The sequence below is a fragment of the Oncorhynchus mykiss genome, chromosome 10 (genome assembly GCF_013265735.2).
Source record: "Oncorhynchus mykiss isolate Arlee chromosome 10, USDA_OmykA_1.1, whole genome shotgun sequence".
In the NCBI taxonomy this organism is placed as follows: domain Eukaryota; kingdom Metazoa; phylum Chordata; class Actinopteri; order Salmoniformes; family Salmonidae; genus Oncorhynchus; species Oncorhynchus mykiss.
The window spans coordinates 13,528,049-13,553,226 of record NC_048574.1 but is presented as its reverse complement, the minus strand read 5'-3'; the positions used below and the strand labels follow the sequence as shown (position 1 = coordinate 13,553,226).

At 43.2% G+C, this 25,178-nt stretch overlaps 1 protein-coding gene across 5 annotated transcripts in view; it reads right to left on the bottom strand.

Moving 5' to 3' along the window:
* The window catches only part of sh3pxd2b (SH3 and PX domains 2B), a 55,269-nt gene that overhangs the window by 15,473 nt on the left and 14,618 nt on the right, over positions 1 to 25,178 (bottom strand). For all 5 annotated transcript variants that reach the window (XM_021617493.2, XM_021617494.2, XM_021617495.2 and 2 more), the window contains 3 exons: positions 23,433 to 23,508; positions 18,325 to 18,401; positions 5,553 to 5,644 (listed from right to left, as the gene is read on the bottom strand). In XM_021617493.2, coding sequence (XP_021473168.2) covers positions 5,553 to 5,644; positions 18,325 to 18,401; positions 23,433 to 23,508 — 245 coding nt within the window. The remainder of the gene's footprint in view (positions 1 to 5,552; positions 5,645 to 18,324; positions 18,402 to 23,432; positions 23,509 to 25,178) is intronic.

The following is a 25,178-nucleotide window of genomic DNA, read 5'->3' as shown; positions in this document are numbered from 1 at the left end:
TGAAGAGGCGCTTTTACGCATTCTTCCTCACACTGTCTGTGTGGGTGGACCATTTCAGTTCGTCAGTGATGTGTACACCGAGGAACTTAAAACTTTCAACCTTCTCCACTGCAGTCCCATCGATGTGGATAGGGGGATGCTCCCTCTGCTGTTTCCTGAAGTCCACGATCATCTCCTTTGTTTTGTTGACGTTGAGTGAGAGCCCTCACCTCCTCCCTGTAGGCTGTCTCGTTGTTGTTGTTAATCAAGCCTACTACTGTTGTGTCGTCGGCAAACTTAATGATTGAGTTGGAGGCGTGCTGGGCCACGCAGTCATGGGTGAAAAGGGAGTACAGGAGGGGGCTGAGCACGCACCCTTGTGGGGACCCAGTGTTGAGGATCAGCAAAGTGGAGATGTTGTTTCCTACCTTCACCACCTGGGGGCAGCCCGTCAGGCAGTCCAGGACCCAATGGCACAGGGCGGGGTTCACACCCAGGGCCTCAAGCTTAATGAGCTCGGAGGGTCCTAGGGTGTTGAATGCTGAGCTATAGTCAATGAATAGCATTCTTAGATGGATATTCCTCTTGTCCAGATGGGATAGGGCAACGTGCAGTGTGATGGCGATTGCATCGTCTGTGGACCTATTTGGGCGGTAAGCAAATTGAAGTGGGTCTAGGGTGTCAGGTAGGGTGGAGGTGATATGATCATTGACTAGTCTCTCAAAGCACTTCATGATGACAGAAGTGAGTGCTACGGGGCGATGTTCAGTTACCTTTGCATACTTAGGTACAGGAACAATGGTGACAATCTTGAAGCATGTGGGGACAGCAGACTGGGATATGGAGACAAACTAAACACCTTCTTTGCCTGCTTTGAGGATAACACAGTGCTGTGGACTGTGGGCCCTCCTTATCCGTGGCCGACGTGAGTAAGACATTTAAACGTGTTAACTTCTTTAGGAAAACAGCCCTAATGTTGGAAACAAACATCATGTCATCCAGTCACATGTATTTATTTTCCAAGCTATAGCACACAATATTTTAGCAGGTTTTTAAAGGACCAAAGAATTTGCATCGTGTTTGGGAGTCAGAACAGGGTAAAAAAGACCGCGCCATACTGGGATAGACAGGACCCCACTGATGACTCAACTAGGTAGTGTCCAGTATACTGTACATTAACAAGAGTTTTCCATCAGACCAAATCAGCCCTCCCCTCATGCCAAATGAGTTTTCATTGGACCATGGATGAGCCAAACATGGTCATGGAGACATTGAATAGGACTGGGTCCAATATGGAGCTTTAGGCCTGTAAAACTAAAACACAGCTGCTCCCTTAACCCAAAGCAAGCCCATTCCACTACCAGCTACCAGACCACAAAGGTCTAATAATGAGCTAGCTGTATGGGGTGCCAGCCATTTCTCTCTTCTATACTGACTGTACAAAACATTAGGAACACCTTCCTAATTATTATTGACTGCCCCCCCTTTCCTCAGAACTGCCTCAATTTGTTGGGCATGGACTCCGCAAGGTGTCGAAAGTGTTCCACAGGGGATGCTTCCCACAGTTGTGTTAAGTTGGCTGGATGTCCATCTCTCCTCTATATCTCTCTACACTCCCATGCTTGCTACTTCAATCTTTCTGATGGACAGACAGTGACATCCCTCCCTACTCCGGTAGATTTATAGAGGGCTGTATTTCATCCCTCCATAGAGACCCAAAGAGAGAGGGGCTGCTGGTGCAATGTCAGCCGAAAACAATGTCTGCATTAGGAAAGAGCTGTAATCCAATTTGAATAAAGATAAACCAAGGTCTTTTCTAAATTCATCTGCCTCTCCCTCCCACCTTCCATCCTCCCCTCCCGCTGTCCCCAGTAGCAGATGCTTGGGATTTGTCTGTCTGAGATGTAGCTAATAATGTATGTGTCCTTGGCCTCAGTCAGAGGGAACTAGCTCTGGTCTGTCTGTCTGCGGAGGTGACCTGACAGGAGCCATTCATACTGGCCAGATCAGTGACAGGCCTTATATTCTTCTCCTTCCACAGAGAGCCATCTCCTCTGCAGTCACTGAACACACCATGCATATTGTAACAGACAATCAGGCAGCCATCTTTGATTGCGACAAAGGTACTCACAACTGCAGTAATGTCGATGGCCAACAAACACAGAGGAATGATAAGCATCCCTGTGCAAAAGCTATCGCTGATTAACGGTGCAGATTTACAGTGCCAGTCAAAAGTTCGGACACCTAATCATTCAAGGGTTTTTCTTTATTTTGACTATTTTCTACATTGTAGAATAATAGTGAAGACATCAAAACTATGAAATAACACATCATGTAGTAACCAAAGAAGTTTCAAACAACTGAAAATATATTTTATATTTGAGATTCTTCAAAACAGCCACCCTTTGCCTTGATGACATCTTTGCACACGCTTGGCATTCTCTCAACCAGCTTCACCTGGAATGCTTTTCCAACTGTCTTGAAGGAGTTCCCACATATGCTGAGCACTTGTTGGCTGCTTTTCCTTCACTCTGCGGTCCAACTCATCCCAAACCATCTCAATTGGGTTGAGGTCCGGTGATTGTAGAAGCCAGATCATCTGATGCAGCACTCCATCACTCTCCTTCTTGGTCAATTAGCCCTTACACGGTCTGGAGGTGTGTTGGGTCATTGTCTGGTTGAAAAACAAATTATAGGCCCACTATGCGCAAACCAGATGGGAAGGCGTGTCGCTGCAGAATGCTATGGTAGCCATGCCGGTTAAGTGTTCTTTGAATTCTAAATAAAGCCAGCAAAGCACCAGCAAAGCATCCCCACACCATCACACCTCCTCCCCCATGCTTCACGGTGGGAGCCACACATGCAGTGATCATCCATTCAGCTACTCTGCATCAAACAAAGACACAGCGGTTGGAACCACAAATCTCAAATTTGGACTCATCAGACCAAAGGAAAGATTTCCACCGGTTTAATGTCCATTGCTCATGTTTCTTGGCCTAAGCAAGTCTCTTCTTATTGGTGTCCTTTAGTAGTGGTTTCTTTGCAGCAATTCGACTATGAAGCCCTGATTCATGCAGTCTCCTCTGTAGTTGATGTTGAGGTTGGTCTGTTACTTGAACTCTGTGAAGCATTTCTTTGGGCTGCAATTTCTGAGGCCGGTAACTCTAATGAATGTGTCCTCTGCAGCAGAGGTAACTCTGGGTCTTCCTTTCCTGTGGCGGTCCCCATGAGAGACAGTTTCATCATAGTGCTTGATGGTTTTTGCGACTGCACTTGAAGAAACTTTCAAAGTTCTTGAAATGTTCTGCATTGACTGAAATTCATGTAATGATGGACTGTCATTTCTCTTTGCTTATTTGAGCTGTTCTTGCCATAATATGGACTTGGTCTTTTACCAAATAGGGCTATCTTCTGAATACCCCTACCTTGTCATGACGCAACAAATTCCAGAAATTAACTTTTAACAATGCACATTTGTTAATTTAAATGCATTCCAGGTGACGACCTCACGAAGCTGGTTGAGAGAATGTCAAGAGTGTGCAAAGCTGTCATCAAGGCAAAGGGTGGCTACTTTGAAGAATCTCAAATATAAAATATATTTTGATATGTTTAACACTTTTTGGGTAACTACAGGATTCCATATATGTTATTTCATAGTTCTGATGTCTTAGGCCTGTAAAACTAAAACTATTATTCTACAATGTAGAAAATAGTAAAAATAAAGAAAAACCCTGGAATGAGTAGGTGTGTCCAAACTTTTGACTGGTACTGTATATAGTTGATGTTCATTCACAATCTATGGATTTGAGTGTAAAACAGAGCACAGCAAAAAAATGAATTTGCATATCTTTGCAGAAAAGTGGCTGGTTAAGATTCGACAGCGTAGATGAGATTGAAACATTACTCACATAAGTCGTGAAGTAGTTTTGGGGATGTGAGAGTTGAACACCTCTCGGCATACATAAATATAACATATGGGCCTAGCTTTGTGGGAAATGCATTTGAGCATTTAAACCCTTCTCGGCTTATACACTGCCAGTCAGACATAGATAAGAAGCTGTCTTTTATAGAAGAAAAACTGATATATAAACAAATTAGAACCTGTCAAAAAGTGAGGGAGAAGCAGCGAGCATCTGAGAAGCATCTGGTTTGACACATTTACATATTTCTGGGAAGAAAACCTAGTCTTGCACACCAGCCGTCCCTGGGAAAGCAATAGCTTAAAAAACCTGGTAAAATATGGTTTAAGCCATAAAAATTACCTTTCCAACCAAACCCAAGTGCCTGACATAGAAATCCATCACTTATGTCACATGATGACAGACAAGGTGACCAGTCACACACCTAGGTTAACAGCTGTTTTTCTTTATTTTATTTTTATAAAAAGGTTGAGGGTCTGAACTTAATATCATGGTCTCTCAGAAAACCCGTAACCACTAGTAACCCCTCCTGCCCTCCAGGCATCTGGTAGTTCAACAACAACACATATGTGATGGGGGAAATTGTGTGGTGACTTTATGATCTAGTGTTGGCACATTGTAACTGACAGGCTGGTTATGACACTAATGTGTGAGATTTACAAGAGAGGGGCCTGCCTTTAGACGCCACGGAGCTCATGCACCCTCAGATGTTCCGCTCCTCTAAGCTACATGTTATGTAGCTCCCACTCAGGGAAAACCAACAACTGCTCCCACGTCCACTACAGCAATACCAGAGGGAGCATGACATCATAGTCATTACCCTGTATTATACTGTTTGGTATGGCAACTGCTCGGCCTCCGACCGCAAGGCACTACAGAGGGTAGTGCGAACCGCCCAGTACATCACTGGGGCCAAGCTTCCTGCCATCCAGGACCTCTATACCAGGCGGTGTCAGAAGACTCCAACAACCCTAGTCATAGACTGTTCTCTCTGCTACCGCACGGCACGCGGTACCGGAGCGCCAAGTCTAGGTCCAAGAGGATTCTAAACAGATTCTACCCACAAGCCATAAGACTCCTGAACATCTAGTCAAATGGCTACACAGACTATTTGCATAGTCTGGGTAGTTTCTCCACACCACTGCCATTCTCTGTTGTCATCTATGCATAGTCACTTTAATAACCTACATGTACATACTACCTCAACTAACCGGTGCCCCCACACATTGACTCTGTACCAGCACCCCCCTGTATATATTGAGATTTTTTACTTGTTACTTTTATCTCTTATTCTTATCCGCATTTTTTGAAAGTGCACTGTTGGTTTGGGGCTCGTAAGTAAGCATTTCACTCTAAGGTTGTATTCGGTGCACGTGACTAATACAATTTGATTTGATTAGATAGAACCTATTACTGATGGATTGGCTTGTTTCAACATAACATCGTGGTCAGGTGGTCAAAAAGCTACTCCATGAAAGAAACCTGCACACAGCATTATGCTATGCATGTCTTTTTTTATTCAGAGTGTTTGTTGTTGGCCCAGCACTGGTGTGAACTTTGGGATGTGTATATCACTCAGAGACATTTCTGCTGTGCATTCGACTGAGCGACAGAGCGTGCTTCTTAAACTAGAAGGTGTGATTCGTGGCTTACTCTTTGGGTGGGTTGAGGTCTTCAGGTCGGGTTTCAAAGAACACACGGACCTCCTCACACTGGGAGATGTACACAGGCAGCTGAATCAGAGCCTGCACAGGAGACAGAAACACAGGAAGTTTAGAAAGTTCATCAATCAGAACCAAATGCTGTTATTGTATTAATATTAGGGGAATGAGAGAAGTCGTGTTTAGCAGGAAGTACCTAGCCTGTTTGGGATTGGTGGTGTTTAGCAGGAAGTATCTGTATCTAGACTGTTTGGGAGTAGTAGTGTTCAGAAGGAAGTATCTAACCTGTTTGGGAGTAGTAGTGTTCAGAAGGAAGTATCTAACCTGTTTGGGAGTAGTAGTGTTCAGAAGGAAGTATCTAACCTGTTTGGGAGTAGTAGTGTTCAGTAGGAAGTATCCAGTATGTTTGGGAGTAGTAGTGTTTAGCAGGAAGTACCTGGCCTGTTTGGGATTAGTAGTGTTCAGTAGGAAGTATCTAACCTGTTTGGGATTAGTGGTGTTTAGCAGGAAGTATCTAACCTGTTTGGATGTAGTAGTGTTTAGCAGGAACTCTATGTATCTAGCCTTTTTGGGAGTAGTAGTGTTTAACAGGAAGTATCCAGTCTGTTTGGGAGTGGTGGTGTTAAGTAGGAAGTATCTGTATCTAGCCTGTTTGCCAGGGGGACTTCATATTTGACATACCAGTATAATGATACAGCAGGATGAATGACAGATGCTACATGAGAGGGGCTACATTCACATACCATATCCCCTTGAGTACATACAGTAGGCCTCTACCAAGGGATTTGAGCTGCAATACACACAAGCCATCACCCGGCTAGCCCACACTGACATAAATAACCCATCTACCTAGATGGAGCCTAGTCAGCACTCTGCCTAATTCTATTCTATTTCCTGTTTCTAATCTAACATCTTTGATCCTTTTTCCCTGTGGGGGCCGGCAGGGCTGTGGCTCTCAAGAGATGAAAGGCTAACGGGCCTGAGAATTCTCTTTCTCTTTATCAGCCCAGCCTCAAAGGCCTCCGCACTGAGGTGGTCAAACAAAGAGAATTGCCTCAGTGATCCAACTGATCCAATTTCCAGAACCAGCTGGTGGGTCTCACCGACCGCACAGTCATTATTATCACTCTGTGTAGAGAGGTAAGTATGCAGCACACTCCTCGCTGCCATGAGGCATTTCTCAAGGCTATCACAGGCCCAGAGCCAGCATACGTCTGCTTTTAATAAGGCTAAGTGCCTCAGTACTGTCCTCCCAGAGAGGGGCAACTCTCTCTCTCTCTCTCCCACACAGCCTGAATTATGATATCAAACCTGACGGACATAAAACACAGGCCAACCAGATTTCAAGGTGCCCTTGCCGGTGTGACAACTTGCCCTTTTAGGCTCACTGTATGGGAAGCTGTGCCAATGGACTGGTCATGCTAAAAGTACGAGAGGATTGCCATAGTCTCAGCTGAAACCCTGTTCTCCATTAACCTCAGGGTGTGTGTGTGTGTGTGTGTGTGTGTGTGTGTGTGTGTGTGTGTGTGTGAATGCCCAGTGGTTAATTCAAAGTTTAAAATGCATTTTTTGAAGAAAAATCGGATATTCAGCTGAAATGATACAGTTGGCTAAGAGTCAGATGATGAAAGGCTTTAAGTGTTGACCTCCAGAGGATCCCTCATCCCCTGGTCCTGGTGACTGAACCTGGTGTACTGTGTCTGAGGTTAGGATGACCATCCTCCCCCTGGATTTCTCCCCCCTCCACTCTGCCTGTGACCTTGCCAGTCATTAGTATTCTACCCAGAGACTGGAAGCCAGGAGGCACATTACAGCAAATGGACTTTACAGCAGACAACATTTAGACGATTGTGTGTGTGCGTGTCAGACAGAGGACAATGAAGGTGGGAGAGAATTTCCAGATAGATAGATAGATATATATATACACAAGATTAGATTGGTAGTATATTAGATTAGCAGTAGATTAGATCAAATTAGGTTAGTAGTAGACTATATTAGTAATATATTAGATTAGTAGTAGATCAGAAGTAGATTAGTTTAGATGTGGTAGATTAGAGTAGATTAGTAGTAGATTAGACTAGATGTAGATTAGTAGTAGAGTAGATTAGTAGTAGATTAGATTAGTAGAAGATTAATAGTAGATTAGATTATCTAAAGAAACATGATATTAAGAAAATGTAGTCTATTTCAGAAGAACAGAATAGCATACTCAGAGTTGTCCTTACAGTATGTTAGGCCCTGATCTGCCATTTGGCTGTGGGCTACACTAGTTCATTTAGCAGACAAGATTTGGTTAGATATCCATGGCATTATTTGATATTATTTTATAGTATGAAGAGTACAATTGAACATAGCTGAATAAAATAGAAAGGATATTTTCTCCAAACTATTTGAGGGAGTGCGCACATACGTCTATTCTGTGTTGAACATTTAACAAAGAAACAGGTACTCCTATGTGCTGATTTAGAGTTGTTTATGTAACTTTAGTTGTGATACAAATGTTGGGCTATTTGTTTCGATTTTTAATACAGTCTAAGGCTGCATGATGCGACTTATGATGATTTGAAAAAAGTTGCATGAAAGGCATGAGCTCTGCTTAGTTTTTTTGCGCAGGCTGTACACACTTCAGTCCCTCATTCACAATTTGACAAGCAACTTGATAATGCCTCGAATTTCCCAGCTTTCCCTTCGTGTGGCCATAATGCCCCCTAAAAAAATAATCCATGCCTTTTGTGGCCAGTGGCCGTTGTGCCCTTGGGCCGAATATAATAATTATAATTTCCTTCTCCCGGCTGCGTGCCGAAGAACCTCTCACTCACATGGCTTTCCGTCACGTAGCCTGTGAGAAAAACCTGATCACAAGTGAAGACAGCCACTTCGGGGACGCAACTGCAAGCGTTTGTATCTAATTACGAGACGCATATGGAAGATATTGGAAGAACTGTCCACATTTACTTTTCATCAGCCAACAATATGAGTAGGCCTAACGAACAGCAAAAGCACTAGCCTATGTTAATCTATCCCCCATAGTATAAAAGTTAACAAATTTTCCAAACATGGTCTGGGATAGTTGTGGGATGTGATAGATTTAAGGGAACAACAGCAGCAATAGGGTACAGCAGCGGTAATAGGGTACAACACCAACAATAGGGTACAGCAGCGGTAATAGGGTACAACAGTGGTAATAGGGTACAGCAGCGGTAATAGGGTACAACAGTGGTAATAGGGTACAACAGCGGTAATAGGGTACAACTGGAGTGCAACCCTACTGTATATGGTCCATCCAGAACATCTGGAACAGGTGCTTGAGGAAGGCCTGCAGCACCATCAAGGAGCTCCCACACCACAGCCACAAGCGTCTCACTCCCTTACCGTCGGGCAGACGGTATCGGAGCACGAGGTCTGATGCCAACAGACTCAGAGACCATTTCTATCTACAAGCCATCCGACTGCTGAACACTTGAACTGGACTGAACACCTGCTGTGATTCTCTGCACCTTAGCACACATGCACTCACTCAGATGCGCACACACACACACACACACACACAACTGCTGCAACCAGACTAATTATGATAGCTAAATACTGCACAATTGAAACACTGGTTTCAGATGGACTACATATCATTGAAAATGAGACCCTGGTTTCAACAGGCTCCGCTGATTAAATAAAAGTTAAATTGGAGTAAATATTGGAGCATACATTGTTCTTCCAGGATACTTATGCTAAAATATGTATTATACTCCACTGAACAACTTACTTTATATTCATATTCTTATCTTGTATTATTTCTTATTGTTGTTGCATTGTTGAGCAGGAACCTGCAAGTAAGTATTTCATTGGACGATGTATACTATGTGCATCCTTCCCGTACATACGTCTAATAAAATAGAAGCTCGATACTTGAAACTTATATATTCTCCAGGCATCAACCTCTTCTTTCCTAAAAGCAGAAACTCCAGCATGGGGAATTCCATGTGAGTCAGGTTCATACTTCACTCAGAATTTGACAGAAAGGTTGAAATGGTGATCCTCCGAGCCAAACATGAAAGGAACCATAAAGTTCTACATTTCACTCTGTCAGCCTGACCAGCCTCCCCACCCCCATCTCTCCAAATCAGCCAGCGTGACCAGGCAGAACCACAGACCTTTTATCTGACTCCCACTCCCCCCTTCAAATCCCCTCACCCAGGGGTTTAAAGAACCAGGGAGGGGGCTGACTGGCCAGGGAGTGGATGATTCACCTGTCACTTCACTAACAAGAAGCAGTATGAGTAGTAGGGTAACTCACACAGGTTAGGGCAGCTGATAAAGGGCAAGTCACCAACACAGTCAACAGAGCCTAAGGAGACGATACAGGTGGTCATAGGGCTAGACATTGAATTATCCAAAGATACAGTATTACCAGATGACTTTGTTAAAGGGACATTTCTAAAATGTTCTACTTCCTAGTGCTGGAGATGATAAATATGAAGTTGAACATTTTGGACATGTCCCTTTAAGCCCTCTCAGACAGAGAAGAGAGGAGTTGTAATTCAAGTATTTGTAAAACAACAATACATTTCAAAACAACACCTAAAACATATTTCAGGTACATTTTAGCTGACAATAAAACATATTTTGATATATTGATAATTTATTTTTTTACTTCAATGTGTTCATTTGTATTGAGGATGTTAATAGATCTACAGTGCCTTGCAAAAGTATTCATCTCCCTTGGCGTTTTTCCTATTTTGTTGCATTACAACCTGTAATATAAATTGATCTTATTTGGATTTCAAGTAATGGACATACACAAAATAGTCCAAATTGGTGAAGTGAAATTAAAAATAACTTGTTTAAATTTGTATTTAATTTTTTTAAATGGAAAAGTGGTGTGTCCATATGTATTCAACCCCTTTGCTACGAAGCCCCTAAATAAGATCTTTTGCAACCAATTACCTCCAGAAGTCACATAATTAGTTAAATAAAGTCCATATATGTGCAATCTAAGTGTCACATGATCTGTCACATGATCTCAGTATTTTTATACACCTGTTTTGAAAAGCTCCAGAGCCAGCAATACCACTAAGCAAGGGGCACCACCAAGCAAGCAGCACCATGAAGAACAAGGAGCTCTCCAAACAGGTCAGAGACAAAGTCGTGGAGAAGTACAGATCAGGGTTGGGTTATAAAAAAAATCCTAAACTTTGAACATCCACAGAGCACCACAACAAACCTGCTAAAAGAGGGCCGCCCACCAAAACTAACGGACCAGGCAAGGAGGGCATTAATCAGAGAGGCAAAGAGACCGACAATAACCCTGAAGGACCTGCAATGCTCCACAGCGGAGATTGGAGTATTTGTCCATAGGACCACTTTAAGCTGTACACTCCACAAAGCTGGGCTTTACAGAAGAGTGGCCAGAAAAAAAGCCATTGCTTAAAGAAACAAATAAGCAAAAATGTTTGGTGTTCACCAAAAGGCATATGGGAGACTCCCCAAACATATAGAAGAAGGTACTCTGGCCAGATGAGACTAAAATTGAGCTTTTTGGCCATCAAGTTAAATACTATGTCTGGAGTAAACCCAACACCTCTCATCACCCCAAGAACACCATCCCCACCGTAAAACATGGTGGTGACAGCATCATGCTGTGGGGATGTTTTTTTTAATTGTCAGGGACTGGGAAACGGGTCATAATTGAAAGAATCATGGATGGCGCTAAATATAGGGAAATTCTTGAGGAACACCTGTTTCAGTCTTCCAGAGATTTGAGACTGGGACAAAGGTTTACTTTCCAGCAGGACATTGACCCTAAGCACACTGCTAAAGCAACACTCGAGTGAACTGGCTTCCGGCGCCGACAGAGATGGCCGCCTCACTTCGCGTTCCTAGGAAACTATGCAGTGTTTTTTTTTTTTTCTGTGTTATTTCTTACATTAGTAACCCAGGTCATCTTAGGTTTCATTACATACAGTCGAGAAGAACTACTGAATATAAGATCAGCGTCAACTCACCATCAGTACGACCAAGAATATATTTTTCGCGACGCGGATCCTGCGTTCTGCCTTTCACCCAGGACAACGGAATGGATCCCATGCAGCGACCCAAAAAAACGACTCAGAAAAAGAGGGAAACGAGGCGGTCTTCTGGTCAGACTCCGGAGACGGGCACGTCGTGCACCACTCCCTAGCATCCTTCTCGCCAATGTCCAGTCTCTTGACAACAAGGTTGATGAAATCCGAGCAAGGGTAGCATTCCAGAGGGACATCAGAGACTGTAACGTTCTTTGCTTCACGGAAACATGGCTCACTGGAGAGACGCTATCGGGGCGGTGCAGCCAGCGGGTTTCTCCACGCATCGCGCCGACAGAAACAAACATCTTTCTGGTAAGAAGAGGGGCGGGGGCGTATGCCTTATGACTAACGAGACATGGTGTGACGAAAGAAACATACAGGAACTCAAATCCTTCTGTTCACCTGATTTAGAATTCCTCACAATCAAATGTAGACCGCATTATCTACCAAGAGAATTCTCTTCGATTATAATCACAGCTGTATATATCCCCCCCAAGCAGACACATCGATGGCTCTGAACAAACTTTATTTGACTCTTTGCAAACTGGAATCCATTTATCCAGAGGCTGCATTCATTGTTGTTGGGGATTTTAACAAAGCTAGTCTGAAAACAAGACTCCCAAAATGTTATCAGCATATCGATTGCGCAACCAGGGGTGGAAAAACCTTGGATCATTGTTACTCTAACTTCCGCGACGCATATAAGGACCTGCCCCGCCCTCCTTTCGGAAAAGCTGACCACGACTCCATTTTGTTGATCCCTGCCTACAGACAGAAACTAAAACAAGAGGCTCCCACGCTGAGGTCTGTCCAATGCTGGTCCGACCAAGCTGACTCCACACTCCAAGACTGCTTCCATCACGTGGACTGGGACATGTTTCGTATTGCGTCAGATAACAATATTGACGAATACGCTGATTCGGTGTGCGAGTTCATTAGAACGTGCGTTGAAGATGTCGTTCCCATAGCAACGATTAAAACATTCCCTAACCAGAAACCGTGGATTGATGGCAGCATTCGCGTGAAACTGAAAGCGCGAACCACTGCTTTTAATCAGGGCAAGGAGACTGGTAACATGACCGAATACAAACAGTGCAGCTATTCCCTCCGCAAGGCTATCAAACAAGCTAAGCGTCAGTACAGAGACAAAGTAGAATCTCAATTCAACGGCTCAGACACAAGAGGCATGTGGCAGGGTCTACAGTCAATCACGGACTACAAGAAGAAATCCAGCCCAGTCACGGACCAGGATGTCCTGCTCCCAGGCAGACTAAATAACTTTTTGGCCCGCTTTGAGGACAATACAGTGCCACTGACACGGCCTGCAACGAAAACATGCGGACTCTCCTTCACTGCAGCCGAGGTGAGTAAGACATTTAAACGTGTTAACCCTCGCAAGGCTGCAGGCCCAGACGGCATCCCCAGCCGCGCCCTCAGAGCATGCGCAGACCAGCTGACCGGTGTGTTTACGGACATATTCAATCAATCCCTATACCAGTCTGCTGTTCCCACATGCTTCAAGAGGGCCACCATTGTTCCTGTTCCCAAGAAAGCTAAGGTAACTGAGCTAAACGACTACCGCCCCGTAGCACTCACTTCCGTCATCATGAAGTGCTTTGAGAGACTAGTCAAGGACCATATCACCTCCACCCTACCCGACACCCTAGACCCACTCCAATTTGCTTACCGCCCAAATAGGTCCACAGACGATGCAATCTCAACCACACTGCACACTGCCCTAACCCATTTGGACAAGAGGAATACCTATGTGAGAATGCTGTTAATCGACTACAGCTCGGCATTCAACACCATAGTACCCTCCAAGCTCGTCATCAAGCTCGAGACCCTGGGTCTCGACCCCGCCCTGTGCAACTGGGTACTGGACTTCCTGACGGGCCGCCCCCAGGTGGTGAGGGTAGGCAACTACATCTCCACCCCGCTGATCCTCAACACTGGGGCCCCACAAGGGTGAGTTCTGAGCCCTCTCCTGTACTCCCTGTTCACCCACGACTGCGTGGCCACGCACGCCTCCAACTCAATCATCAAGTTTGCGGACGACACAACAGTGGTAGGCTTGATTACCAACGACGACGAGACGGCCTACAGGGAGGAGGTGAGGGCCCTCGGAGTGTGGTGTCAGGAAAATAACCTCACACTCAACGTCAACAAAACTAAGGAGATGATTGTGGACTTCAGGAAACAGCAGAGGGAACACCCCCCTATCCACATCGATGGAACAGTAGTGGAGAGGGTAGCAAGTTTTAAGTTCCTCGGCATACACATCACAGACAAACTGAATTGGTCCACTCACACAGACAGCATCGTGAAGAAGGCGCAGCAGCGCCTCTTCAACCTCAGGAGGCTGAAGAAATTTGGTTTGTCACCAAAAGCACTCACAAACTTCTACAAATGCACAATCGAGAGCATCCTGGCGGGCTGTATCACCGCCTGGTACGGCAACTGCTCCGCCCACAACCGTAAGGCTCTCCAGAGGGTAGTGAGGTCTGCACAACGCATCACCGGGGGCAAACTACCTGCCCTCCAGGACACCTACACCACCCGATGTCACAGGAAGGCCATAAAGATCATCAAGGACAACAACCACCCGAGCCACTGCCTGTTCACCCCGCTATCATCCAGAAGGCGAGGTCAGTACAGGTGCATCAAAGCTGGGACCGAGAGACTGAAAAACAGCTTCTATCTCAAGGCCATCAGACTGTTAAACAGCCACCACTAACATTGAGTGGCTGCTGCCAACACACTGACACTGACACTGACTCAACTCCAGCCACTTTAATAATGGGAATTGATGGGAAATTATGTAAATATATCACTAGCCACTTTAAACAATGCTACCTTATATAATGTTACTTACCCTACATTATTCATCTCATATGCATACGTATATACTGTACTCTATATCATCGACTGCATCCTTATGTAATACATGTATCACTAGCCACTTTAACTATGCCACTTTGTTTACATACTCACCTCATGTATATACTGTACTCGATACCATCTACTGTATCCTGCCTATGCTGCTCTGTACCATCACTCATTCATATATCCTTATGTACATATTCTTTATCCCCTTACACTGTGTATAAGACAGTAGTTTTGGAATTGTTAGTTAGATTACTTGTTGGTTATTACTGAATTGTCGGAACTAGAAGCACAAGCATTTCGCTACACTCGCATTAACATCTGCTAACCATGTGTATGTGACAAATAAAATTTGATTTGATTTGATTTTGATTTAAGGGGAAACATTCAACTGTCTTGGAATGGCCTAGTCAAAGCCTAGACCTCAATCAAATTGGGAATCTGTGGTATGACTTAAATATTGCTGTACACCAGCGGAACCCACCCAACTTGAAGGAGCTGGAGCAGTTTTGCCTTGAATAATGGGCAAGTGGCTAGATGTGCCAAGCTTATAGAGACATACCCCAAGAGACTTGCAGCTGTAATTACTGCAAAAGGTGGCTCTACAAAGTATTGACTTTAGGGGGGTGGGGGGGGGGGGTGAATAGTTATGCAAGCTCAAGTTTTTATGTTTGTATGTATGTTTATGTTTGTTTCACAATAAAAAATATTTTGCATCCTCAAAGTGGTATGCATGTTTTGTAAATCTAATGATACAAACCCCCAGAAAATCCATTTTAATTCCAGGTTGTAAGGGAATAAAATAGGAAAAACGCTGAGGGGGATGAATACTTTCGCAAGCTACTGTATATTTTATAGTCCTCTATGGAACCGACAACAACGGAAAACGTGACTGCAGACCAGAAGTTCTATTTAATAGATAGTGTTGTGTTTTTATATTTATTTTTATTTCTATTCGTTTTTAGATTTGTATTTGAAATTCAGTTTAGTTTCAGTTCGTTTTCAGACCAGATTTTCTAGATTACATTTAGTCGTATAAAAATATTTCTATTTGTTTTTTTGATTATTTGGTTTGGTTTGTTTTTTGGGATGTAACTTCTTGAGACTGGGGGGCAGTAATACATAAGGTGATGTGTCAGGTCAGGTCATAGGTTAGATAGACATTCTAGCCAATGAACGGGCAGATACGCTTATGAACAACAGGCGTTGTTCAAAGTTGCCAGAACGCCACTTGTCTCAGTACATTCGTAACAGCCTAAAAAAAAAACTTCAATTCAATAAAATAAGCCTGACATAGCAAATTATCAATTGCATTTTATATTGACCAAATGCGATACTCTCTCAATGACCTCCATCAAAAAAAATCACATTTACCCACCAGCTTCAGTAGCTTGAAAACCCCACAAAAGCTTGAAAACTACCATTAGATTTTTGCATAATTCATGTTGTTTTTTAAAATGTAATTTCATTTTGTTTTGGAGTCAAAGATAATAGCTTTAGCATAGTTTTAAGTTTTCAAACGGGTTTGTTAATTATTTTATTTTCATTACCTAAATAGTTTTTCATGATTAGCTTTCATTTTAGTTTCAGATTTAGTTTACTATAATAACCTTGCATAGAAGTCTGAAACTATTCATATTGTTACACCCTGATCGGCTTCACCTGTCCTTGTGCTTGTCTCCACCCCCCTCCAGGTGTCTCCCATCTTCCCCATTATCCCCTGTGTATTTATACCTGTGTTCTCTGTCTGTGCCAGTTTGTCTTGTTTGTCAAATCAACCAGCGTTTTTGTCTCAGCTCCTGTTTTTCCCCAGTCTCTCTTTTCTTGCCCTCCTGGTTTTGACCTTTGCCTGTCCTGACTCTGAGCCTGCTGTCCTGTACCTTTGCACCACCTCTGGATTATTGACCTCTGCCTACCCTGACCCTGAACCTGCCTGCTGTCCTGTCCATCCCAATATGACCCACTGAGGTATCCTGACCCCTAGGCCTCCCCCTCCCAAGACATGTGAACTAGAGGTTGACCGATTAATCGGAATGGCCGATTAATTAGGGCCGATTTCAAGTTTTCATAACAATCGGAAATTGGTATTTTTGGGCGCCAATTTGCCGATTAAAAATATATATTTTTTATACCTTTATTTAACTAGGCAAGTCAGTTAAGAACACATTCTTATTTTCAATGACGGCCTAGGAACGGTGGATTAACTGCCTTTTTCAGGGGCAGAACGACAGATTTTCACCTTGTCAGCTCGGGGGATCCAATCTTGCAACCTTACAGTTAACTAGTCCAATGCAGTAACGACCATAATTGGTCGACCTCTAATGTGTACCCCATCTCTCTCAACAGTGACCTGGCCTCATAAACAAAGGCACTCTCGCAACATGCCAGGGAATATGTTGTTTTTAAGAGCATGACTGAGCATGACCACCTTGCAAAACAGTTACCAGGCAAAAAATGTAGTTTATAGGGCAGCCCTTTAAAATGAAACACAAGGCCTGGTGATGTTGCTGACTGGGGCTAGCTCAGCACTGCTCATAACCTCTGCACTGCATAGTGGACAGATAGCTTCCCACAGAGATTCCACAGCACCACTATTGCCCGTCACAGAGGTGGATTCTTCTTTCCCTTCCCACAAAGAGCAAAACACATTCTCTGCTTTGTTTTTTCTCAGTCAGCCATGTTCCAGACTGCCTTCAGTTTCCTCAATGTCTAATTCCTGAAGAAAATATATTTGAGGATGACTGATTTTGTTATCTTATATTTCCCATTGGGCAATGATAAACATAGAGAATATGCATGTTTCCAACATTCCAGCAGCATTACCACCCTGCATACCACTGCTGGCTTGCTTCTGAAGCTAAGCAGGGTTGGTCCTGGTCAGTTCCTGGATGGGATGCTGCTGGAAGTGGTGTTGGAGGGCCAGTAGGAGGCACTCTTTCCTCTGGTCTAAAAAAATATCCCAATGCCCCAGGGCACTGCCCTGTGTAGGGTGCCGTCTTTCATATGGGACGTTAAAAGGGTGTCCTGACTCTGAGGTCATTAAATATCCCATGGCACTTATTGTAAGAGTAGGGGTGTTAATTCATCCCCCTCCTCTCCCCTGTAACTATTCCCCAGGTCGTTGCTGCAAATGAGAATGTGTTCTCAGTCAACTTACCTGGTAAAATAATGGATAAATAAATTTTAAAAATCCAAGTGTATTGGGTCTTTGTATGGAGAAACACATCAACTAAAGCAGAGAATGGATATGACAGGTCAGTGGAACTAGATGTGACTCTGGCCTCTGGGAATCATAGCTGGTGGGTGCATGGAATTCAAAACAGTCTCACTGACAGCCATGCTATCTGAAAGCCCTCACTGCTGTGCCTATCACAGAGCACATACTTGGATTTCTAAACAGGAGTCCTTGTTCAATTGTTTTGGGTGGCAGAAAGGCAGCCTATTGGTTAGAGTTTTGCTGGTTCAAATCCCTGAGCCGACAAGGTGAAAAATATGTCGATGTGCCCTTGAGCAAGGCACTTAACCCTAATTGCTCCTGTAAGTCGCTCTGGATAAGAGCGTACGCTAAATGACTAAAATGTTCAAATTTGATCTGTGAAGTGAACCACGTGAGGGAAGGCTATGGGAAGCAGGCTTAAGGATGCATTCCTAGCTCTAATCTGGACCTCTATCTACCACAGAGATATGGTCCTAATACTCAAGGATTTGGTTCCCCTCCAGGTTTCTTTCTGGGCCCTATTGTTGTTTCTTCCATGATGGGTGACGAGTGTGAAAGCTTTAATACCCCTGAATTTCCCCACCAGCTGAGTCAGTACTCACCCTGCAGTACTCGTTGATAGGCCTCAGGCGCTTCATGGCCACATCCCTAATATGGCTTCTCCTGAACAGGATCTTCCCTGGAAGGAAGAAGAAAACCAGTCTTTAGAATCTACAGTTTATGTCTTCCAAAGATAAAGGCTCAAACTGAAAGAGTATTCATTACTTGTTTTCCTTTTCAATGGTGTCGATTCACAGTAGTTGTGGCAATTATACAAGCAGGCATACAACGTGATAAATACTCCGTACCTGCACTACTCGGTTTTTCTTGAAAGTACTGTACTGAATTTTTCTAAAAAGCCTACACTGGATACCTTCCTATGCAGTATAACATGTAGGCTACATGAACATTTAACCATTCAGGAATGTTATTAAAAGCTTTCAAGGTCCAACTGATACTGTGCTCCTAAAGAAACACACTAATCTAGACTAAAGACTGATTCACTTTACTCCCAACAAATGATCTCATGGTACATTTGGAATGGTAACAGTAGGCTTACATACAGTATGTATGTTACAGTTGTGAAGGACAATGACTTGTCTTCATAGAGTGGGCTTGTGTAAAGACTGCAGTCCAGTCCATTATATTGCACAGCTACTATCTTAGGCCAATACAGTGGCCTCATCAATAACCCAACTCTGACAGCACAATGAAAGTCCTTAAGTGCACTGTGAATTGTTGGCCTTCTTTATCATATAGTGGAGGGCATCTATATTCCGTTCTTATCGCACAGCCACAAAAATGGCCACCGCCGGGAGTCTGGATTTGGGTCACTGGAACAATAACAAGAAATGGATACAAATAGGTCTCAGAAAACCTATTAAGTTTTCTGGTATGCAGGAAGTTGGAAGCAGACTGGTACCTCTCTCTCCTTTTAACCATGGAGGACCCGTTTGTAAATTTACATTACAGAGCCATGGGACCGAGGTATTAAGTCAGGCCAGTAAAATATCAGGTCAAAAAGAGATCTTAGAAGTGACTGTATCTCCTCATCAAGGGGCTTATGATATTTGTTAAGACTGCTAACACGGGCACAAGTGAAATATAAGTATTACACAGGGGATCCATTTCCAAGCTCTCTGGGTCAAGGGAAAAGTGCTGACTCAACACTTCCCACCCATTTTGTATGTGCCACATGCTCAGTCGACGAAAGGCCTGTTTAGGGAAAAATAAAATGTCTGCTGCTGTTACAGTACAGATTCAAACCTGGGCCAGGCAGACTTCATTGCAACTCTGTGGCCAGCTGGGTATCAAACAGCTTTTGTTGCCCAGAGAGAGACTAAGTATGGAACAGAGAGAGACTACGTATGGAACAGAGAGAGACTACGTATGGAACAGAGAGAGGCTACGTATGGAACAGAGAGAGACTACGTATGGAACAGAGAGAGACTAAGTATGGAACAGAGAGAGACTAAGCATGGAACAGAGAGAGACTACGTATGGAACAGAGAGAGACTAAGTATGGAACAGAGAGAGACTACGTATGGAACAGAGAGAGACTACGTATGGAACAGAGAGAGACTAAGTATGGAACAGAGAGAGACTACGTATGGAACAGAGAGAGACTAAGTATGGAACAGAGAGAGACTAAGTATGGAACAGAGAGAGCGGGAACAGGGAGGAGCCTCTTCTTTCAGGGTCTCTACTCAACACAAGACACCCCAGGTCAGGAAAGCCACAGGAAACATTCATGTGAAACAGTAGTGTCCCTATTGAATGGGCAGATGATTATATAAATCGTTTAAAATCTTTATTTAGTTGATGTCTCATTTGTTCTGGATGCAATCATTAAGAGCTGAGATAAAATAAAATAAAAATATAAATCTGTCCTCTTGGGATCCATCCAATCAGATATTTCCCTAACCAAGTTTGGTTAGTCGTTCAACTTGATCTCACAAACAAGGGAAAAAAAATGAATGTGTTTCTTCTATCATTAAACATCTGCAATCATTCTCCACCACTAATGTTTACAGAGTTGGCTCATGAATTGAGTTTGAGGTAGAGTGCTGGGAAGAGATATTTCCAATGAAAGGCTAGATAGATTGCAGGTGTGTTTAGTAATTACAGAGGTCCCAGATGGTGACTCTTGAATACAGCCACTTCATACGCTGCTGTAGAAAGGCCTAGTATGTTACCGGCACACCGCACTCAAGTACAACAATAGTGGTTGGATCGTTGGACTAGTAACCGAAAGGTTGCAAGATCGAATCCCCAAGGTGACAAGGTAAAAATCTGTTGTTCTGCCCCTGAACATGGCAGTTAACCCACTGTTCCTAGGCCGTCATTGTAAATAATAATTTGTTCTTAACTGACTTGCCTAGTTAAATAAAGGTTAAAATTGTTTTTTTTTAAAATAGACAATCCTAACGGTTGTACAATATGATATTGCTACACAAGTTGACATAAAAATGGGCTGCTTAAGGACAATAGAAGGATCCAATTTATTTAGTTCCATTGAATTATTCAGTTCCGTGGAACCATTTGTGTAGCTGGCATGTTTGAAGTCAAAAGAGCAAGTTTGCTCCTGATATGACTAAAGGAAGCTGTGTGTGGAGGCTGACATACAGAAGCTCCGGTTGTGAAAGTCACTGAGGTTGTCAGCCAACCAGACAGCCTGGATATAAAAACATTCATCATGAAGTCCTCTGTCAACAGTTGATCAACTGTTCTCCTTCACAACGTTGAAGAAGTCGACTGGCGACTCATATCCAGAATCATAACCACGGTGAGGCAGGAAAACACTGAGCGGGCATTTTGCAGATGCAAACAGAACCACTTTGCTGATCCTAAGAGGCCAAAGAAATGAAAACAAAACGAGAGGCCTTGAAGTACAAACCAAGCCCTGACAGGAAAACCACTTCCGTGTCTTGTTGGTTTGGTCTGAGTCGACCAGATTGGCCCGTTGGTCTGAGACTGCTTGCCCTGACCATGTGGTTGTGAGTGCAGACAGAAATCTGCTGTGCAAATCAGGCCATGCCACAGTTTGTAAAGAGCTGAAGAAGTCAGTCTGTGACTACAAGACAGCTAACAGAATGTCTTTCTGGTCCTGTTCTGAAAGACGAGGGGGTGGAGGAAGGAGGAGGGGAAGACGTAGGAGTTCAGATGGGAACCACCTGAAAAAATGTTGAGCTGTTCACTTCAATTTCATTTCATTCAAGAAGGGGAGACAAACATAACTTAAAACAGCAGGCCTGGATGTTGACGTCTACTCTGTGGGAATGGAACTAGGTGGAGTTTAGAATACAGAAAGAACCTAAACGTGGTTCTGAACTTCTACCCCCAATCCACAAGACTGCTAAATAGCTAGTTAAATAGTTAGTCCGGTTAGCTATGGGTTATCTGCATTGACCCTTTTGAATCGTCACATACGCTGCGGTTACCGTTTATTATCTATCCAGTTGCCTAGTTATCCCTACCTATATATACACATATCTACCTCCATTACCTCATACCCCTAGTTATCCCTACCTATATATACACATATCTACCTCCATTACCTCATACCCCTAGTTATCCCTACCTATATATACACATATCTACCTCCATTACCTCATACCCCTAGTTATCCCTACCTATATATACACATATCTACCTCCATTACCTCATACCCCTAGTTATCCCTACCTATATATATACATATCTACCTCCATTACCTCATACCCCTAGTTATCCCTACCTATATATACACATATCTACCTCCATTACCTCATACCCCTAGTTATCCCTACCTATATATACACATATCTACCTCCATTACCTCATACCCCTAGTTATCCCTACCTATATATACACATATCTACCTCCATTACCTCATACCCCTAGTTATCCCTACCTATATATACACATATCTACCTCCATTACCTCATACCCCTAGTTATCCCTACCTATATATACACATATCTACCTCCATTACCTCATACCCCTAGTTATCCCTACCTATATATATACATATCTACCTCCATTACCTCATACCCCTAGTTATCCCTACCTATATATACACATATCTACCTCCATTACCTCATACCCCTGCACATCGACTTGTTTACGGTTACCCTGTGGATAAAGCCAAGCAATTGATGTGTTATTATTTTTATTTCTGTTTTTCCTTCTCTTTGCTTTGTTGGGAAGGGCCAGTAAGTAAGCATTTCACTGTTAGACTACACCTGTTGTTTATGATGATAAATACAAATTTGATTTTATTTGGGATTTGAGTGCTCAGAATGAATCTTTCCTCACAGATGTATGAGCAATGAGCATACATGTCTGAAGCATTTACAACAATATATGAATCAACGGAGAAGAAGAAAAGACTGTGGGAGTAATGTGGTCTAGTCTCCCTGGTTAGTCTCCTCCCCTCATTGCCTCTCTCTCTCCCCGTCTCCCTCTCGGTCTCTCTGAGTTCTACAGTCCTAGACCTCCACGACACTAAATGGCCTTGTTTCAAGAGTTGCTAATACGTGTGTCCAGTCTTAATTCAATCTAGGCCCCTCATGCTTAGTGTGTTCGATGGACAGTATTGGAGGGAGGAACTAAAACGAATAGCAATTTACAAAATTGCCATTCTGTATATAAATGGAAAAACAAAACCGTGCTCGGTAAGGGAAATAGTGAGCTCATGAGAGGTGTGGATTTCACAGGGTGCAACGTAGCAGCTCTTACTTTCTTCTTCTCTGTTAACTCTGCTGCTGGGTTGACGGCACCACATGAGCTGGGACTGTCAGTCAGTAGCAGTGTGTTGTTTAAACCTTTCCTGTAGTGAGCTAAATCAGGGTCACAGACTGATTCGTGGTAGTCTTAAACAAAACTACTTTGAAACAAAAGTATACACCTCAGAATCTCAGACTCATGGTTATGGGCTTAACAAAAAGAAGACACTTGTACCATGTCGGACATAGAGTTGAAGTGTATAGAATGTTGAGTTTGCATCCCAATATTACACTTTATATACATCACAGAAGACTGAACTATAACAAAACTGTTTGACATTGAAACACCGGATAATTAAAACATTATTTTTTTCATTAATTATGAAATTATATATATTTTTAAGAACATTCCACCGTGAGGTCTAATGTGGCTCTTTTAGTCATGGAAAGGGCTACACTCTTACCTGGTAGAAAAGGGATGATTCTCCGCTTGGGGTCTTTCTGCCCTCCTTCCACAGGGAACTTATCCAGAAGCTCCATCTGAAAGCACAGTGGCAACAACACAGGGAGTTAAACAACACATGCTATCACACAACAACATCACTGCATGGGGCAGGGAGAGGGTTGTACATTTTTACAATTCAGCAATTCCTAAAAGGACTGGTTCTGCCAATGATAAGACATCCACACAACAGATGGTATTTCGTCTTGGTTGAGGTAGCTAGGCTACATATGCTTCGTGGTCTGTTAGCAAAGGCCCACTGACATAATATATGTTTTTTAAATTCACTTTCTCCTTTTAAAGCCCAGTGTGCCGCTTTCTCTCTGTCTCCCAGTGATCCCACCACAGTGCTATAGGTTATTTTCCTACACTCTAGCCAATAACCTCCCCCTCCCCCAGTTTGAAGGTCTGTGTTTTAAGTTCCAGGCCCCAGCTGTATTCTATTGGCAGCTGGAGGCGAGTGAAAAGACACCTGGGTGTGTCAACCAATGAACTTGAAGCCCTTTCTCCTTCCCTCTCTTTCAGCACAGCAACAACGCACTGAGGAGTGTTCAGTCCAGTCACTCTAGGCCAACCTGCTGACTGAGCCAACCCATCAACTACGCTCTGCACTCTGGTCCACCACAACAGAACCCAGGTGGTTCACGTTTACCATAAGCGGCAGTTTGCCGTTTTGAGGGGTTCTGCACAATGTTGCTTCAGAAAAAATCTTTATTGAACTTCCTGTATGATGACTTCTAATGTCTATAAATTAAAAAGAGGTAAGTAGCTGAAAACTGTTCTACATACCTACTGATATTATTATTTTACTAGGCAAGTCAGTTAAGAACAAATTCTTATTTACAATGACAGCCTACCGGGGAACAGTGGGTTAGAACAACATATTTTTACCTTGTCAGCTCGGGGATTCGATCCAGAAATCTTTTGGTTACCGGCCCAACGCTCTAAACACTAGGCTACCTGCCTCCACAATTGCCTATAGCCTAGTACCCAGAACTACAAGTCAAATATCATGGAGCACAAAGAGTAAAGGTCTCTAAGGGACACCGCTCTTTCTCTGCATACAGTGAAATGTCAATGAAGAGGTACTGGGAAAGACAGGGTATGATTTTCAAGACAGCCACCCTATTGTGAGACCAGTGACTGAGGTCCTCATTGTAAATAATAATTTGTTCTTAATTGACTAGCCTGGATTAAAAAAACAAAACAAGTACATTAACATCAATCTGATAGAATAATGGCATCTGTCTGCCGTGACGGCGAGGCTGTACTCCAGAACCAGAGTGGGGTCAAAGAGAACAAACGTGCTGCCAGATAAAAGAGGAATGTTCTTCATTTCTCATTATATTAAACTTAGAGTGGAATGTCAGTGACAGAACCAACTGGGTTTTTATGACAAGAAATAACGGCATACATAGTCCATACTATTACTAACTAAACCAAACATATCTGGCCGGGTGTTTGGGAATGATTCACTTTGTGTTGGAGAATAGATTAGAGACAGACCTCACAAATACTAGATTCATGTTTTTGTTTTCCATCTTCTACAAACAAACAGACTAGAGTTCAAATGATTCAACTAAGTTGATGATGTGGGCAGCAAGCAGGGATCTGATTGGCCAGTAGGGCTGGTGATGTCGAAACAATCTGTTTAGAGCATCTTGGTTCCTGCACTCGTGGAAATTACTACTGGCCCATTATATGGAAA